This window comes from Atractosteus spatula, chromosome 18 (assembly GCF_055471065.1).
Source record: "Atractosteus spatula isolate fAtrSpa1 chromosome 18, fAtrSpa1.hap1, whole genome shotgun sequence".
NCBI classification, from domain to species: Eukaryota; Metazoa; Chordata; class Actinopteri; order Semionotiformes; family Lepisosteidae; genus Atractosteus; species Atractosteus spatula.
The window spans coordinates 12,134,848-12,153,237 of NC_142723.1; the positions used below are offsets into that span (position 1 = coordinate 12,134,848).

General features: G+C 48.2%; 2 protein-coding genes across 2 annotated transcripts in view; one reads left to right on the forward strand and one right to left on the reverse strand.

Annotated features, from left to right (window-relative positions):
- LOC148818582 (dynein axonemal assembly factor 8) overlaps positions 1–4,616 on the reverse strand; it is a 22,686-nt gene extending 18,070 nt beyond the window's left edge. Inside the window, exons 1-4 of the mRNA XM_088936883.1 lie at positions 4,491–4,616; positions 3,012–3,119; positions 1,379–1,486; positions 311–835 (exon numbers count right to left, since the gene is read on the reverse strand). Of these exons, the coding sequence (XP_088793009.1) occupies positions 311–835; positions 1,379–1,486; positions 3,012–3,119; positions 4,491–4,616 (867 nt within the window). The remainder of the gene's footprint in view (positions 1–310; positions 836–1,378; positions 1,487–3,011; positions 3,120–4,490) is intronic.
- anks3 (ankyrin repeat and sterile alpha motif domain containing 3) lies at positions 4,055–18,216 on the forward strand. The gene is made up of 17 exons (XM_088936782.1): positions 4,055–4,206; positions 5,435–5,608; positions 7,630–7,828; positions 8,248–8,369; positions 8,963–9,044; positions 9,154–9,277; positions 10,475–10,618; positions 11,347–11,472; positions 12,317–12,432; positions 12,936–13,097; positions 13,882–14,006; positions 14,643–14,784; positions 15,194–15,366; positions 15,916–16,016; positions 16,415–16,498; positions 16,691–16,773; positions 16,959–18,216. The coding sequence occupies exons 2-16, from the start codon at positions 5,439–5,441 to the stop codon at positions 16,762–16,764; spliced, it is 1,944 nt and encodes a 647-aa protein (XP_088792908.1). The 5' UTR covers positions 4,055–4,206; positions 5,435–5,438; the 3' UTR covers positions 16,765–16,773; positions 16,959–18,216.
- The last annotated feature ends 174 nt before the right edge of the window (positions 18,217–18,390 follow it).

The window sequence follows — 18,390 nt, forward strand, 5'->3', positions numbered from 1 at the left end:
ACTGTATTAAAAATGAGAGGGGGCACTGAGCAGTATTGTGCAGTTGTGCATCATATCTCCATACAGTATATACGAGCCATCATGGATGCAGAGGGTGATCTCATTCATTCAAAGCATGTTATTGTCCATTAGAGCATGTGCCCACTAGTCCATTCTGGGTGTGCTCGTGCTCCATGGTGCAATTTCACAACATCATTTTTTGAATAAGCCACCTGACATTATAAGTAGCCTGACTCGACAGCTGCCTAATAAATCTGCTGGATAACTCTTTTATAGCACAAAGTCAAATCAGACCACAGGTGGTGCTCACCTCCAAGGATAAAACAGGAAATCCACTTGATGGTTCAACATCTGTTTTCCTGGAAGGCATATCCTGCACAGGACCGTCTCCACTATTCTGCACTGCACGGTCTCCTCCAGCACTGTTCACAGAGAGGTTAATCTCGGAAGCTGGAAAGCTCGGTATTGTGGCACAATTCCCAGAACTCCTGGACCTCCTGGCTTGGCTGGTGCCTAATGTCTCACCCTCCTGAGCTCCAACAGAGACACAGGCAAGTGAAGGGGATTCTGCAAGTCTTAGGAACCCAGCAGACGTGTCAGCATTGGTTTGTTGGTTTCTCACTGGCTCCTCTTCCCTTGCTACAGCTGGTCTTGCACTCAGGCTGGAGTTGATCTGCACTGACACTGCTGTTGCTGCCACATTGTGAACTTCAAAGGTTCCAGGCACCAGGTCATCAGATATCTTGTAGACAAGTTCATCTTGGGTGCTCTGAGGGGATGAATCGTCCTTGGTCCAGCACTCCCTAACAGGAGTCCTAACAGATTCTAAAAGCTCCTAGTGCGATGACAAAACACAATAATTGACCCAATAAAGGCCTGTTACTTTAATGGCCACAAGAAAACAGAAAAACATCCTTTGCCTCTGGCTCTCCTACCAATTAAATTATGTTTTACTTCAAATCCAACAGTCTTACAAGTATCGATGCAAGCAAGATGTTATTACCACAAATACCACAATCTTATTCCCTTAATGATAGAGATGATAAGAAAGGTTCAAATCATTCCTGCAGGCTTTTTCTCTATGCATACCTCCCGTGCGACACTATGTGAATTTTAGAACTTTACATCTGAAGCTCCTATGATTCCAGTTGCTGGGCCTTTTATTACTAATACAATACTCGTATTTTCTTCTAAAGCCAATATGGACAAAGGTGTTCGTCAGATAGGGATAAATCTACACAGAGGTAGCTAAATAGACAGCCATACCGAGGCGTTAAAAATAAATAAAGGTACATTTTAAAAGAGGTGCGAATCAAAATAATTTCCTTCATGGCCTTCCTAAAATGAAGACGTTATAATGATGGGTCACTGAAATTACCTCGACCTCCGCATCCCCCAGTGACAAACTGTCAGGATTCTCTGGCTGTCCAGGGAGGAGAGTGGCTGGTGTGCGGCGAAATATCGGTACGTCCTCCTCACAGTCTGACTGCAGCAAGATGAACAAGACCCAGAGGATTCTGTTTCAGAGGCTGGGTTTCTCAGATCCAGTACCACACCAGCCCCAAGTACTGCCTTGCAGCAACCACGACCCGTTTTCCCAAAAACCAGCTCGGCGAGGCCGATTCTCAGTTCATCACCCAACAGTCTCAGAGTGTTTTGAAGGAGCCATAATCAACACTTTTAGATTTGAACGACTAAAGGGTCATTCCACGCTCAAATCTAGAAAAGAGAAGTGACATTCCAGCTGTTGCGTCTTCTCCACACTTGAAAACAAAAAGGCGAAAGATTTTAATTGTTGAGCCTTCTTCAAGTGTAAAGAAACCCCAACAACCGAAAGGTTGCGTTTCACCCTTCTGTCAGATTAACCTTGATCTGTTCCTTTTGCAGCAGAAGCACGTCTGCGCAAATCCCTACTCAGACTTTTAATTTGGGTACCTTTTTAGGTTTTGCCTTGTAAGCGAGAGATGGTCACAAGAACGTATTTGCCAGAATCCGGCATGATGCATAGAGTGGCAGATCTGAAGAGACAGATCCACTAATGGAAAGGGCAGGGTGAACAAAATATTTATCTCGAATTATACTTGAGGCTCTTTGTTTTTGATGCTGTAGTATTTTTTGTAGTTAGCTTTTCCTTTTATACCTAATTAATGGTCAACGACTCGTCAATAGACTCTGGTTTAGTTAAGTTTCTTAATTGGCCTTTAGGTTTAGGGTTTTGTTTTATTAACCGGATTTATTGTAGGCCTTATACTTACGACTACACGCTCGAGTTGAAAAATTTGTGTGGGAGTCTCTTTCAAAGCCAGTGAAAGGACGTGGAGGGCTAATTCGCCAAACAGCAGGATTGAAGGGCAAGTGAAACAGACTCTTATGTAATTAGCGTCCCTAGCGAACTGCTTGAATGCCTGAGCCAAACACTCAGCAGCTGAGGCGTTAAACAGGACGCTGCTCAATTTTACAGACTTTTAACGTTTTCATCTAAGATGCAGCTCGGCGAAAGGTCAAGTTAAAAGGCTGTCATGTGAAGATAAAAAAAAACACCGAAAACGGGGATCCCTCTTATGTCATTCATTTTAAACGCACAATCAGAAGTAATGCGGCAATTGGAGACGTGCAGTTAACCGAACACTGTGCCAGATCCAATCCGCTGTCTGAGAGGGCTTTAATTGTACAAATCGTGAAACATTTTATTACTGATGAACCGCGGGCAATCTCTTAAGACATGTGGTCGAAAACCCTTTGCTTGGTCACAAGACTGCATTTTACTGTAACTCTTGAACAGAGATTTACCCACAGTAACTTCGTGTATTAGGTATACATTATACAATACTGCAGTGGTAAACCACTACAGGGGACAGCTACCTTCGGGTTTATACTGACCCATTGCTGAAAATGGAGAATACCGATACAATACCCTTTACCAACTTCAAAGGGTCCTATTGAATAAAAGCGTCTCACACCTTATCTACAAAAATGTTCATAACCGTAAATTGTGCTGCAAATGGTCTTACTCCGGAGGAGGTATCAGACTCGAGGGAGGGGATAAAGTCCTTCACGCTAGCAAATATCGAGTCCCAGTCCGGCAGGGCACCGGGGCGCTCCGAGTTCATCTTCAGCAGCTGCCGAAGGAAATAAAAAAAATCCTAAAACAGTGATCACCACATCAACAACTGCTGCACACTACCAACAGAACCCCCCAAAAAACGTTAAAGAAAAGGGTACCAACCACGAACGTCATACCAAAAACAAGTGCATACATTTTAACCGACAGCGAAGTGCCCAGTGAGCAGCTCGAATGACGCAAATGCAGGCAGTTGAAACAATTTTAAAAAGGATGTGAGATGCGTACCTTAGAAGTTCTTCAACACGTTTAAAACAAACGCAATATCATGAACGGTGTTTCGCCCAAGTGTCCGATAGCATTTCCGATGTTTTTACACGCAGAAAGTCTTTAACAGAAAACTTACAGCCGCAGTCACTTCTTGCAATTAACACACGCAGCTGCGCAGCTTCTCGGTTACCAAGGCAACACAAGGTGCGCCACTGCGCTTCCCAATCCAGGAAATGTATAGAAACCCAGTTTCTAGAGATAATTTATTACTCCTTCGCTATAAAGATGCCAAATACCTATTGCTGGCTAAGCAGGCAAATGTCTTTCATTTAAGGAATGTCAATTTATTTTACTCCTTTTCTTTAAGACTCTTTATTAAACACCCTCAAACTAATTTACAGTTGTAGACACTGCAAGGTCCTTCAAGCAAAAAAACTAGCTTTCGTAGTTATTTTTCTAAATAAAAATCCTAGGTTATTATTATTATTTGATTTTTTTTGTTTTTATTATTGCTTTAAAAAATCCAGAACTACATTGCGTATAAAAGACCTTGTGTCCGTTAATTTCAACCAAAGATATTACAGAAGGCTCTTGATGTCACAAAAAAAAATACTTTGGATTGGCTATGACGCGGGGTCACGGGAAATGTAGTTTATTGCAGACGAGTTCCTCCCTGTAGTTCTTCAAAGTGAGAAAAGGGAATGACTACAGATCCCAGCTTTTAAGGAAAGCAATTTCCTGGAGCGAAGGTGCAAATATACGAGTGACTCTGTAACTTGGGTTTGTTTATTGAGGTGGCGAGTGGTTGATCTGCAAGCCCTGAAACGTCCATTACGTGGAGATCAGACAAAGACTACAGCAAATTGAGTGATAAGGTATTTAATCTTTTTTTTTCTCCAGGCTACACGGAAGCATTTTCACGGATCAAATGCACTTGTGATTAAGTGTTTGACGGACAGCAAGAGGGTAGAGCTCGGTACATGGAATTAATCGATGAAACTTAGCCACTTGCTTCGAGACTCGATTTAGTTCGGGGTCCATTATTTCTTTTTTTTTCCGATAACCAATCCAGGGTCGCGGGGACTCCGATCCCAACCCGACACACAATGGACAGGATTAATCCCGGACGGGATGCCTTTCCATCGCAGGGCAGGCATACATAGTCTCTCTCGTACACATAGGCGGATAATTTAGAGATGCCAGTGAACCTAGATAGCTCATCTTTAGACTGCGAGAGGAAACCAGAATACGCGGAGGAAGTCCAGATGAGCAAGGGAGAGATCATGCTAGCTCCACACAGACGGTATTTAAAGACCAGATTCAAACTCGGGACCGAAGCATTGCGAAGCAACCGCTATACACAAGCGCTGCATTCAACTTAAAATAGCTAGGGTACTAAACGGTCGCACAAAAATTGTATTTTTTTCTTAACTGAAATGTTAATTAGATGTTCACAAACAAAGCTGACGATTGAATTTGTGTAAAATCGCACCACAGATACACTGATAGCACATGCACTGCAATAAATAGCAGCAAGAAAAACCTTAAATCTAAATATTACAACCAGATAACCGAAGCTTCTTGCCAGTATTTTATTTGTAGCATCGGAATTGGAAACAGTTTACTTCATATCATGTTACTTTTTGTTTGGCTCAGTGCGAATTAAGAGAGTGAAAAACTACCTTTTCCAATTGACTGGACCCCACTTAGCACACTGTCTCTTCAACACTCTGTGACATTGTGGTCCACATGGAAGAGTGCCACCTAGTGGTCCACCAACTCCCCTTACAGCAGCATCCTGATTCTTCCTGGGTGCCTCCCATCCCTGTACTTACTAACCAGGTCCAGGCTTGCGTCAGAAAACAGACAGGTTCAGGCTGCTTTCTAAAAAAAAAAATCAGCAGAAAAGGAAAAGCAAAACTCAGCCAAACTGAGTGGACAATATGGTGGTATACCAAGTGTCTTCTAGACGGTAATTGTGCTGGTTAATGAACACAGCCCGTGGGTGGACTGGGCGGGGATTCCAGGGGGGTACTGGGGGTAACGGAGAGGGAGAGCACCTGGTGAGGTGAAGCCTGACTGACCGGCCGATTTCTCCGTCAGGAGGATGTCGGAGCTGAGCGACGAGGCCAGCGAGTCGGAGCAGCTGGGGGCCAGCCTGTCCGTGTGGCTGGGGGCGGCGCCGCTCGTGCACCCCGAGGAGCTGGACGTGCCGCTGGACCTGCACACGGCCTGCTCCATCGGCCAGTACGACGTGGTGGCCGAGTGCATCGGCAGGTGGGAGTCGGGCCGGGGGGGGTTGCTGAAGCTTGCCCCAGAGGGGGTAGGACATCGGAGGATCTTTTGTTTTGAGGAAGAATTTCAGCATTTGCCTTTTTATTAAGTATATAAAATAGTGACTTTTTCATTAGCTCATATGCCTTTTGCTTAGCAACAGTATAAAAGGATAATTCAAGCATATTATTTGACCTTCTGACATTGATTACAAACCGCAGAATGTCTAGCTCATTTTCACACCTTTTATTTTTATACTTCCTTTTGTCCGTATGCAAGGTAGAATTGTCCGTATGCAAGGTAGAACTGCTTCTTAAGAAGAACGTGGTCAGTTACAAAGAAATCTTTGTAGAGAGAAAAAACATCTCCTAATATGGAAACTTGGAGTGAGCTTTCCTGTGTGTGTCTACTGTATAAAACTCATTGCATTTATCATCTCGGGGAGTTAGATGTTTGTAGATCTGTATGAGAGATTGCTCTCAGATCTGCATGATCTATCCTCCTCATGCGCATGAATAAAGGACTCGGCCTGACCACACCTAACCTGAGTGAAGACTTTTCTTCGACAATTCGTTATGCCAGAGTGTAACTGCTATTCTGTCCCAGCCAGCAGACATCCACATAAGAGCAGGTGTTAACCTGCCTTTGTAAAACTCGTAATCGAGGTCATTCAGTCAGACCAGTAGGGGGTTAATTCCGCATTGATATGCACAGGCGTGAGGGAGAGAGACAACAGGTGCAGGAATATTCAGCACCAGAGGGGACAAAAGAAAGACCAGGTGAGAATGAGCCCGGAGGGTGAGCAGGATTCTGAATGAAGTGAAATCCGGAGGATAAGGTCTAGGAGAAGTGTGAAAAGCTCAAATCTGGAAATGAATGGAGAGGATGAAGAAAGGAAATTGGCTGATTATTGAGAGCTGAAACCCTTGCGTTCTTCGTTTTTTCAAGTGGTTTGTGATGGATGATGTGCTCCTAGTGTAAGGATAATCTTGGTTCCGGATGTCTTTCTGGAAGTAAGAGTCCTGGAGATCCCTTCCAAAAGACACAAGGCAGGGTAGGATGTGCTCTCTCTCTCTCTGTCTGCCGGGAGAAGCAGAGACGGAGATGCACTTTCTGCTCTCCCGAAAGAAATACAGCAGGATTAGACATCCTTCCGTTTCTACACCTGCCCGAATCAGAGCAGCTGTCAATCCTACTGGGGAAGAAGGGGGATAAAATAGACTAGAGCTGCAGTACATGATCGTCTGACAAACGCCTGAGACTGACTCTCTGAAATAACAATAATGGTTCTGTAGTAAATGTCTTGCTAGGTCCTGCTTTGATAGCACTGTAATTCCTCAATCATACCGATAAGGATCATTGAGTTTGAAAGGTCACTGTGACTTGAAGCAGGGAGCGGTGAATTGAATTGATAACAGTTCCTAACTCTTCCTTGGTCCCTCTCACCCCTCTCTGAGCTTTGTTTCCCTGTACTCTGTGTCTGCTGACGAATCTCCCCACCGGAACCCCAACTGATTCTTTATTTCCGTTCACTTCATTTGCTTAAAACCTTGTAGATTGACGGAAAGCTCTGAGAATGAGCTCTGTTCAGCAGATTCCTTTTTATCTGCCGTTTTAAAACCCCTCCCCTGCATCTGGGACCGGCATCCCACGTAAGACACACTTCTTAAGATTTTAAGGATCGATGCCTCAGTGTTTGCTAATATTAATGCAGAGAGAAGGATCGGCTGTGGAAAGGAACTTGCACAGAGCCTCTGGTGGTTATAACTGCTGCCCACTGGGGTGCCTTTTTGAGTGAAGTTTCCAAGTTTTCTGCTTGTGCTCTTGTTTCCTTCCACCTTCCATTGACCTTATAGCTGTGGGTCCAAGTCTGGCGTCATCCTAAATTGCCTGTCTGTTAGGAATAGAATGCTGTTCAGAACTGGTAGCGGTGAGTTTCAGAAGTAGGAGGGCCCATCTGCGAGAGCGCAGGGAAACCCTTTCCATCTCAACTGGCCGACTGATCGCTTTTCTTCGCCGCTCAGGCGGGAGGTGGACCTGAACGGGAAGAATCTGGGCGGCTGGACGCCCCTGATGTACGCCGCCTACATCGGGCACGACAACATCGCCAACCTGCTGCTGGAGGCGGGGGTCAGGGTCAACGCCACCACGGCCAAGGGGCAGACGCCCCTCATGTTGGCGGCCAGCTGCGGCAACGAGAGTATCGCCTACTTCCTCCTGCAGGTCAGAGCCTGGGCTTTACTGGCAGGGACTATGATCACAGCAGCCCTTGCGGTCCTGTCGTACGGCGCTGGTTTCACGCGCTCTTTCTGCGCTTTCCCAGCCGCCGCAGACGTGAAATTGGTCCTGCTGTGGCCCGAGATGCTTTCTGGTGAATTCAGGTTAAGATCACGACCCCACTGTCATCACCATCTCACCCTGTAGTCTCACTGCTTCTCTGCTGACTTTCCCTTTAGAGAGATGCAACTCATCACGGTAATACTTTTCAACAAACATCTCGGCTTCGGAGAGGTTTTGATGTAGAGTGCCATGTGGCCACGTCTTGCACAATTGGTGGTTGGACGGTTATTGATAGTGCTTCCGTGAATATCTCGACAAGAGACTGACGTACTTGAATTCCCCCCCGTCCTGTGTTCTGAAAGCAAGGAGCAGAGGTAGAGCAGAAGGACAGGAGGGGGTGGACAGCCCTGTTCCACTGTACCAGCACTGGACACCAACAGATGGTCAAGTTCCTCCTGGACAACAACGCTAATGCCAATGTCAGGTGAGTCTCTTTATAGCATGGATACAAATGGTTACAAATGAGAGGGGGCAATTTGGCCTATCTTGCCCGTTTAACTGCCTCTTATTGATCAGTCACAGTTTGGCTAGGAGGTGCACCTCTTTGATCTGTGTACTATTGTGATCATGCAGCTATATTTCATTGTTGAGCCGAAGTCTGACCCTTGAGTTTGTTCAAGACTAAAGGTTTCTTTAGCCAGCTGTCTGTACCCTGAGAAATATAGTCCGGGAATTACAGGTTTGAGTCTTGGGAATGTAATTAGGCAGCTGTGACCAGGATTCTCCCAATGATGGCTCAAAAGTGGCCCAGTGGTGCTACAGATCGGTGGTTTGAGTGGGCCAATGCATCATCTGTTGCTTGCAGCTCAGACTCTTGACTTGAGGATCTGTGACCTTGTAGTATGGGCAAACTGCTGCTCTAGCTAGTGCCCACCCACCTATACTGTAGGTGCCACAGAGCTTGCAGGATGATCAATAACAGGTTGCTCTGACCAGCCTGCTGCACAGAGAAAAGCATTGTCCTTGAGTCACAGAGATTTGATCTGCTGCATAAGCCTCATTTTCTTCCTCTCACAGGGAACCCATATCTGGCTTCACTCCCTTAATGGAAGCCGCTGCATCTGGCCATGAAATCATTGTGCAGTACCTCCTAGAACATGTAAGCATTCAAGCTGGGATCCGAATGAGGCTGGTCTAGTGACACGGTGGGGCCATGTGGAGGCTGCTTGAGGCAACGGGAGGTGATTGAACCTGTGTCTGTGTCTCAGGGGGTGAAGGTGGATGAAAGGAATGCCAAAGGAGAAACGGCCCGGGCCCTTGCCATGCTCTACGGGCACACCAAAATCGCCAGCCTCATCGACATGCACCTGGTCGCCATGCGCCCCAAGCCAGGTACCAATGCAGCAGCAGCTACCGATTCTGTATTTTCAGAGCTGCGATACAGCAGGGAACCTTAACCTAGGTCCCATACCATCAAACAAGGGAACCAAATCGGTTAACAAGAGGGTTCATCACATCCGAGGCGCAGATGTCTTTCTTCTGAATTGATGATTTTTATAGGAAGCTAAAAACAGAAAGATGACACCTTCTTCGGAACAGATCAGTGCCTTCTAACACCGCGGGCTAACAGTAAGGGTATGTAGCGCTCAGACTGGATCAAAGTATATTCCAACAGAACTGCTCCTCCTGCCAGTCCTCTGCAGATCCTTTCTGCTGCTTTTTCAAGACTGCGTGAACATGAATTTTACATCACCATGGTTGCAAGATGTGGTTCTAGAGGGGATTACGTCTGCTGGTGCTTGTTCAAGTCTCATTCTTGTGAATTTGGGGAATTTCCAGGTTGCCGTTCCAAGAGAGATGGGCTTTCAGGTTTTCTTGACTAGTGATGGGGAACCCCAAGTTGGCTTTAGTGAGCTTTACCTGTACTTTCCAATGACTGGATGCTCTCAACAAGTGGTTCTCAACCCTGGTCTCAACACTTGAATTGGATAACCCAGCTAACACAAACCATCACAACATTTTCAAACACTGCTGGAAGGTGGTGGGCAGCTTATATTAGAAAGAAATGTTTTATTCTAGCTGACGCTTTGATTAACTTATATTTGTACACGTTTATATGGCAGGTCAATTAACTGGAGGGGAAGTACTGTGCTCAACGGTTTGGGCTCAAAGCTTATACTACTTATCGAGTAGTTGAGCTCATTATCAGTAAACCTGGTCTCCCTGATGTGAATTTATATAGAAAGGTGTGGAGATTATTGTGCATCACAGAGGATAAAGAGTACAATTGGATCAAAAGCAGGAAGATAGAGGGGGTATTAAAGGATCAGAGTAAGAATTGTTGTTCTGCAAGAAACCTAGAATGGTACTAGGAATCAGATTAGGAGGATCATTGAATTTGACAGCTAGATAAGGCTTTTGGCTTCATGCAAACCCAGTGGCTGCTTTTAACAATCAATATTGAAGACCTCAGCATCTGTTTTTCTCAGTCATACCTCAGGGATAGATTTGTCTGATGGTCACGCACCCAACAGCTGGAACACTGGTCTTCCTCAAACAGATGACGCTCTTTCTCTCTTTTGGCCCCAGGGCACTTCGAAGACCTCAGCTCGTCGGAAGACTCTGACAGCGCCCCCCGCAGGCCGCGCCCCAGCCGCAGCAAGGTCAAAGGGCCCAGCATCCACGATGGTCCCCAGGCCATCGCCAAGTTCCGAGTTCCAAGCAGGCGCTGCGGTACTCTCCCTTCCTCAAAGGGTGCCCTCTGGGAACGCCCCGAGAGGCTTATGAACTTACCTCAGACCAAGCCTACCCTTAAAAGTCATCAGGAAAAAAACCAAAAGATTTTAAAAGCTCATACCAGTTTAGAACTGGGAGTGCAGTTGTTAATCACGGTGTTGAAATGTGACAGACTGGTGGTGAAAAATTCAGCTACCTCCAGATGGAGAGCAGCATGTTCAAAGGCTATGAGATATCAGTACCCAATGCCACATGAACACAACAGGAAGCTGGCAGGTTTAGGTTACAGACGATAGGAGGCAGTTGAGCCTTTTCTTCTTGCACAAGAAAAACGCCACAGACCTGAGCAGTAAAAGCTGCAGATCTTGGTTGTCAGGTATGTCAGGTGTTGATTTGGGAAGGGTTACACTCATCATTTCTTGAATTCATTAAGGCATGACCTATATAAATGTTGTTGACATAAAAAAAAAAATACGTTCCAATTGCTGATTCAAGCACCTTTCATGTAGCTCATTCTGAAGAAATTGCATTTAAAGAACTTACATCGAGCTCGGTGTGTGAATCTTCAGTCTGCAATCGAGGGTTCTCTGGAATGTGGAATTCCTTTTGAGGCGTAGAGCATTGAAAAACATGCACGGGTGGTTAGTGGATTTGTTTCACACTTGTGGCTGGCGGAGGCTGGCACGGGCTGCCCCCTCGAGGAAGTGATTCCCTGTGTTTCCCAGAGCCCACTGCGGCGCTGCCTGGGTACGTCACCTTCCACAACGAAGGGGAGCAGAGCGACGGCCTCCGCAACCGCGACGTCACCTCGCCCATCAACGAGCTGGACGTCCAGAGCAACAGCAGCAGAGGTGAGATCACACCCTGGGCTGCCCCGTGCTTGAGCTTCTAGTCCCCCCAGTAGTGTGGGAAGCTGCTCCGATTCTGGCAGGTCTGGAATTTCTGGGATTAGATTCATTATGTTAGGGAGGAATGTTTGTCCGTTCTCTGAGTATTTATTGCAGGGTAGCAGGAAGAACAGCTTGGTCAGTATTTCTCTCTGCTGGCAATGGGAGCACAGCTTGTCCTCTCTGGGCAGCCTGGTCTACCCGTGTCCTGTTTCTGTGGTCACTGAGACTGGCCTCTTTGGACACCCAGGTCTACCTGTGTCCTGTGTCTGTGTCCAGGCTGTGGTCGCTGATGCTGTCCTCTCGGACACCCAGGTCTACCTGTGTCCTGTTTCTGTGGTCACTGAGACTGGCCTCTTTGGACACCCAGGTCTACCTGTGTCCTGTTTCTGTGTCCAGGCTGTGGTCGCTGATGCTGTCCTCTCGGACACCCAGGTCTACCTGTGTCCTGTTTCTGTGTCCAGGCTGTGCTCACTGCATCAGATCGTACCTGCAGTATGACCTAGATGTGCACCTTTTTTTAATTCCATTTGGCTCTCAGTTTGGGGTTACCTGCTCCTGATTTAGGAAGTACACACATCACTGGATATAAACAATATTTACGGATGGAATAAGAGTCAGAACGGAATGAAACGTCAGACATCTGACCGGATTTGGACATGATGCCCTTAATTCGCTTACTCTTCCCCTCCGCTATGCGTCGTCAGGTATCGATGAGTTCAACAAGCGCGTTTTGCGAAAGGCGACTGGCGATTGCTCTCGGGCTCGGCCCCGCGGTCTGAGACGCAGGTCTGTGTTGTCTCCGCAGACGAGAGCCCGTTCTTCGACAACGACATGCCCACCATGCGGAGCAGCGGCAGCAGCAGCGAGGGGATCCCGGGCCTGCTCGGGCTCAGCCGGGACGGCTCCCTGGAGAGCAACGAGGTAGGCCAGGCGGGCCCTGCGACTACGAGATGCGCCTCCAGACTCGACTCTGGGCAAAAGGGTTCTGTCGATCATTGACACAAAGCTCACGAAATGCGTTCGGTTTAGACTTGAGGAACCTTTGTTCCTTCTTGATCACGTTCTCCTGTGGTTGACTTAGCGGGTGTTTGAAACGGTGTCGATGGTCAGCAGGTGAAGCTAACTGCCTGTCCTCGAGACCGCAGGCCTCAGGTCCTTCACTCACATCCCCACCAGCACCAGGTTTCTTTAGGTGGGCGTTTAGCAAAGCGATCTCCTGATAAAGCAAAGTGCGTCTACTGTTTTGTGACGACTGTGACCGTGGCTGCTGTCGTGGGTTTGCGCGAGGGGGCAAGCAGAAGAGAATACAATAGTACCTCACTCTGGTTGGCTTGTCCCAGGAGGCCATCTGCAGGGCCCGCGGTGCGGATGGCGGTACGGGATTGTGCCGTCGCTGTTCTGACCCACACCTTCTCTTCTCCCAGGACTCCGATCGGGCCAAGAAGAGCTCCAGTCGCCGGCTCAGCAAGGGCCACGACAAAAACAAGAGCCGCAACAGCAGCAGCGAGAGCCCGCGGACCGCCGGCACCGGGAATTGTGGGCCGGGCGTCCTGGCCAGCCAGGCTCCGGCCTACACGGGTCCCAAGGCATGTGTCGTGTGTTCGGACAGCGGCTTCGACAGCGTGTACGCTCCGATGCCCGGGCTACGTCCAGGCTTCAATCTGATGGCCAGTCGTAGGTTACAAACTGAGCTGCCCGACTGGCAGGCTGGAGGCCCAAGTCACTTTAATGGACGTTGAAATCAAGGGCACTTACTTCATGCTTTTAAAGGTATTCAGATGATGTTCAAGGTTCAGCCCTGGGCTTAGGATAACATACAGGGTGTTTTAAATACAGGTGGTTGAGAGACAAAACCAAGGAAGAAAATAGCATTTAAAACTCTGGGGCTCCTGTGTGGCTCGGCCAGTAAATGCCCTTGCTCTGAGTGTAGGCTTAGCTCTGTGGCCCAGATGTTGCTGGCATGAGCCTGAGTCAGGTCGCTGGCCCTTTATGACTGGGATTGCCCAAGGGGTGCCGGCATTAATCACTGTGAAAGCCATACACAGGACCTTCCTAGAATGCAACAGTGACAGTCGTTTAGTTTTATTACCTTGTGCATCTTCATGAATTTTTTCACAGAAATTAAACACTTTTTTGTTTTGTTTTGTTATTGTTGTGATGCTTTGTTTTACGTCAAAATGGATTTGCTTGTTATTGTAAGAATGCCAGGTACATAATTGGGGTATGAACGAGGTTAGATGGTGTATTTTCTTTGTGAGACACAGAAGGAAGACGTGGTTCACCTGTGCAGTAGCCCTGGGACAACCGGTTTCAGGATGAGGGCAGGGCTCTCATCTTGTTCCATTTCTCGTTTGCATGGTTCCGTCTCAGGATCTGGCCGAGTTCCTTGAGCAGTTCGGCTTCTCCCGATACCTCCCCCTGCTGGAGGAGCAGGACATCGACCTGCGCATCTTCCTCACCCTCACTGAGAACGACCTGAAGGAAGTGGGCATCACGTGAGTGTGCTCCCACTGGCCCTCCCTCACCACACCCCACAGGGCGAGAGATCGGGCGTCCTGTTGTGGACGATTGCCTGCCGGCTCAGGGTTGACATTCTCTCAGGCTCTTCTACGTGCAGGAACCCCAACGCCAAAAAACGTGCACCGACAGGCTTGTGAAATGACCTTTTCAATGTCAGCAGTTTGTCCAGTAGTCGGCGTTTGGGCAACCTAAAATGATTCTGCTGACACTGCTGAGCGCTGGCAGTATCGATTCTCCGCCTGAGTAGAACATCCTCTCACTCGCTCCGCCTGACAATCGCTTTCCCAGGCTAATGAAATCATTGGTATGTGTCTTCAGGGAAACATCAGTGCTGGCATTTGTAGTCGTCTTGTCTGGAGACAAAAGAGTTGCACTGATGGACAAGAACACACTGAAAGGGGAAGGGTGTGACACAGTCTATATAGCTACTGATAGACTTGGATATCACATGTTATGAGAACAGGGCGTTTTAATTAGATTCCTGCTTTAAACCGTCAAACAGGCTTATCTGTCAGACTCCACAAGTCTGCAGCTGGCCGTGCTCTCAGGGAGGGGGGCTGGGGGGAGGTCCTGAGCACTGGGATTGGCTGATAAACCCTCCTCCCTCCCAGGCTGTTTGGGCCCAAGAGGAAGATGACGTCGGCGATCGCGCGATGGCACAGCAGCGCCCCGCCCCCCAGTGATGCCCTGGAGCAGGCGTACGCCGACCAGCTGGAGGCCGAAATGCAGGAGATGGCCATCCAGCTGCACAAGGTGAGGGCGGGCCACTGCCCCCCCCGCCCGCGGAGTCTCGGCCACCGCCATGTGTAAAACACCCTCGTGTGGCCTGATCGCCGGGCCACAAGCAGAGAGAACCGAGGATGGCTTATAGCTGTGCAGATTTTTAAAAAAATCTCTTTGACCTTAAAATGTTCAAAAAGGCAATGCAGTTGTGACACTGTTGTAGCTGCTGGGGCATGAGTTTAGCCTGGTTGAGAATGTAATTGTACACTGAGTGCTGCTTCCCAGTGGCCATGCAGGACCAGAAAATCTGTTTTTAGTTTCTTCTGTACTATTAATGCTAGTGGTTGGCTTGGTTCTACTTGGCTACTAGTTGCAGCAACTAATGCTTGAGTGATGACTACGGCATAAAACGCTGTCTGTTTCTCTGTGCCCCCGGCAGAAGTGCGAGGAGTTGCAGCTGCTGCAGGGCCAGGTGTCCCAGGAGCGGGAGCTGCGCACTGTGATGGAGAGCTGCCTGATGGACGACAAGATGGCTTGGAGGAGAGTTCACAAGGAGCTGCTGGACACTCGTGAGCTGATCCAGGAGACCGGGAGAGCCCTGCAGAAAGTGCAGTGAGTCTCAGGATTCGCCGGATTTCCCATTAGGCACTGTAGGCACAGTGCATAGAACCTACGAAGGAGGGAAACACTAGTGACTAACGAAAAACGAGCTGAAACAACATGCTTGCAATCGTCTCTAGGTGTTCCAAATCAATCATCATGCGCTATCTAGCGGCTGTTCTGGGAACTAGAAGTATCGAAGTGATGGTGGCTCGACTCGCTCCATCAGTCACGTGGTTTAGCATGAGAATAGTTTAAAGCGCATCATGTCAATCAACGTGATTCAACTGGCGTTTACCCCTCGTTTTGCACATTTCGGAGTGAAAGTGCCTAAGGCCTACGAACACCAAAATCTGGCCCTGGTGAGTCTGGGACTTGGTGCCGACCCAGCAGCAGGAGAGATGGGGTGCAGGACGGGGGAAGAAGTGGGGGGTGGCTAAAACGGGGGTAATGGGCCGGTAGGGCAAACCGGTGGGACTATCGTCAATTCACCAAAGGCCAAAGTGTGGCCCGTTGCCGTGAGCTGTTGAGTGACAGTTGTTGAACCCTGGTGTCTGGCAGGGCCTGCGAGGCGGAGCTCGTCTCCCGACTACGGACGGACAGCGTCATCGGGCGCTGCCTGGAGGGCCGCGCGAGAGCGAGGGTGGAGACGGGAGGTAAAGGCAAGTGAACCTGCTTATCCTTGCACCACAGGACCCCACAAACCCCACCTCCGTTCCGAACGCCACGAGCCAATCCGTAATACCTACTGCCAGGCAGCGGATTCACACAGCCTCATTTTTACTGGTACTGTGCACGGGAGATCCTCCGAACTAGAAACAGAAATACTGGAGTATGTTTCGTTCGGGTGCTAGCTGCAGATGCTTGATGGCGGCTTCGTCGTGCCTGAAGCTTCTTGAGTCTGCTCAAGGAAAGGTGGCTATCCCATGTGTAGCCAGCAGTTCCCAAAGTAGACTGGCCCAAAGGCAGATTGAGAACACTCATCGCACAAATCGTTAGTACTCCACTCACAACGAGCACACATTGCCCACGCAGGCTGCTGACACTGCGTGTTTTGCAGGCGGCGATGTATGCAAGGAGGGCCTGAAGTCTCTCAGCCTGTCGGAGCTCACTGCCAAACTGGAAGCCTATCACGACGAGATGGGTAAGAGTCTGAGAGGACTGCCGGAGAAGGTTCTGGAATAGGCGTTTTCGAAGGAGAGAAAACATTCCCTTCCACTGCTGTATCTTGCCAGTGGGTGAACTGTTTCAAACCACCTTGGGTAGGGGTGGAGAATAGCTGTGTTTAGGAGCCTGCAGCTGTCTCATTGCCTGTCTGTGCCATTTCCCTTTCTAGGGAGAACACTGCGCATGATATCCGAAGGCCTGGAGAGACTGACTGAAACAGAGAAGGCCTGGGCACACTCCTAGCCTAGGCTGGTGAGTATCCAACCTGAACACTTCTCTCCTGGCTCAAGCCTATTTCTTTCACATCTTAAAGCACTTCAAGACACAAAGAGAAGTTGACTTTTTCTCGACCTAAGAAACAGCCACCTCCCTCTCAGCTCTTCCTGAAAGTAAACTTGATACTGACCACCCCGTCTGTCTTCTGGCTGTTGTTTCAGGTGTGTTCATGATGGCCATTCCTGACGGAGGGTGACTGTGCCACCCTAGACAAGCTGGGACAGGGCGAGGGGTTCGCCAGCGATCAGACAAGCGGGCAGGAGGGCAGACGCCCCCAGATGCCTGTGCTCCTGACACGAATAGGCCGAGACACGAAAGAGGCCACGTCAGGCAGGAGGAGAGGGCAGCCGAACGAGCAGCGGAGCGAATACGAATCTGTCTGAAGAAATCCCGTGAGGCAGTGTTCTTCGTTTTCAAATCGCAGAAACAGCCTTTTGGTACAAATGAAATCCATCAGGGGAAGAACCTGTGAGAACACTCATAAAGTTTCGGGTTCGAGGCTGGGCCATGTCATTGGCCCACTGTGAACAGGATTCCCCAGGTGGCTCAGCTGAGCCCTGCTGGGGGTAGGATTATTTAGCGAGGGCTGCCTCGGCTTGAGTGATCCCCCCCCCTGCTGAAAGATAAGCACACAACCGGCTCTTCCAAAGCCGGTGGGTTTCACAAACAAAATGCAAAAATGGCAATGCTAAAATGATTATTTTTTACTTTTTTTTTATTACTTTAAATTTAAACAATTTAGCAATTCATCGTTAAAAGTGCTGCACAGTGGTCCATATTCTCCTTTGTGCTTGGGGAAACGGGATGTGGGACTTTTTTTAAATCTTGTTGGAACAAAAGAAACTGACTATTCTTACCAAATGATATCCCAGTCTTTCCACGATTCTCTCGCAGACCGAAACTACTTTTGTTGGGTGGAAGTGGATATTTCACAGAGAACACTTCTCTAGGTTACATTGTTCATGGCTCTGCTCTTGGTTATCAGGGAGTTGTGGGGTGGGTTCAAGGGCCAGTATTAAATTAACCTCATGGAGGGAACCCAGTGCTCGTGGGAAATTCTGGAGGGTCCAGAAATCCACAGGGATGCAGCAGCGACTGCTGCAGGTCTGGACTGATAGACTCATCCTGCGAGAGGCCTCTGTGGATCAGATACAGTTTAACCTGCAACCAAAAGAAGAGGTTTAAACGCCTCTGCAGCAAGTAATAGGATCCCTTCACCTTTTTTTTTTTACTCTGTTGCTTCATTTAAATCATTCAGTGCATGACCTGAAAATCTTCAAGCAGATACCTCAGTTCGCCTTACTGCGACCAATGGTTGTAATCTTTCAATCCGGGAATTGTGATTGCTTTCCGTGCATTGGTTTTTTCTGTACAAAAGCCAAATATCTGTTGTAGCCGATTAAAAACCAAACATTTCTGCAATCGGTGTTGCATTGGTTGTCTTTCATGCACGTCGGCTTGTGTAGTGTCTCTTTAAACCCTGTATGTTGAGGTATCTCACTGTATTGTACGTGCACTAGAAATCTGATTGTAAAATTGACAAGGTGGCAATTCCTCAACTAACCAAGGGCTGGCTGACATGCTACCTGCTAA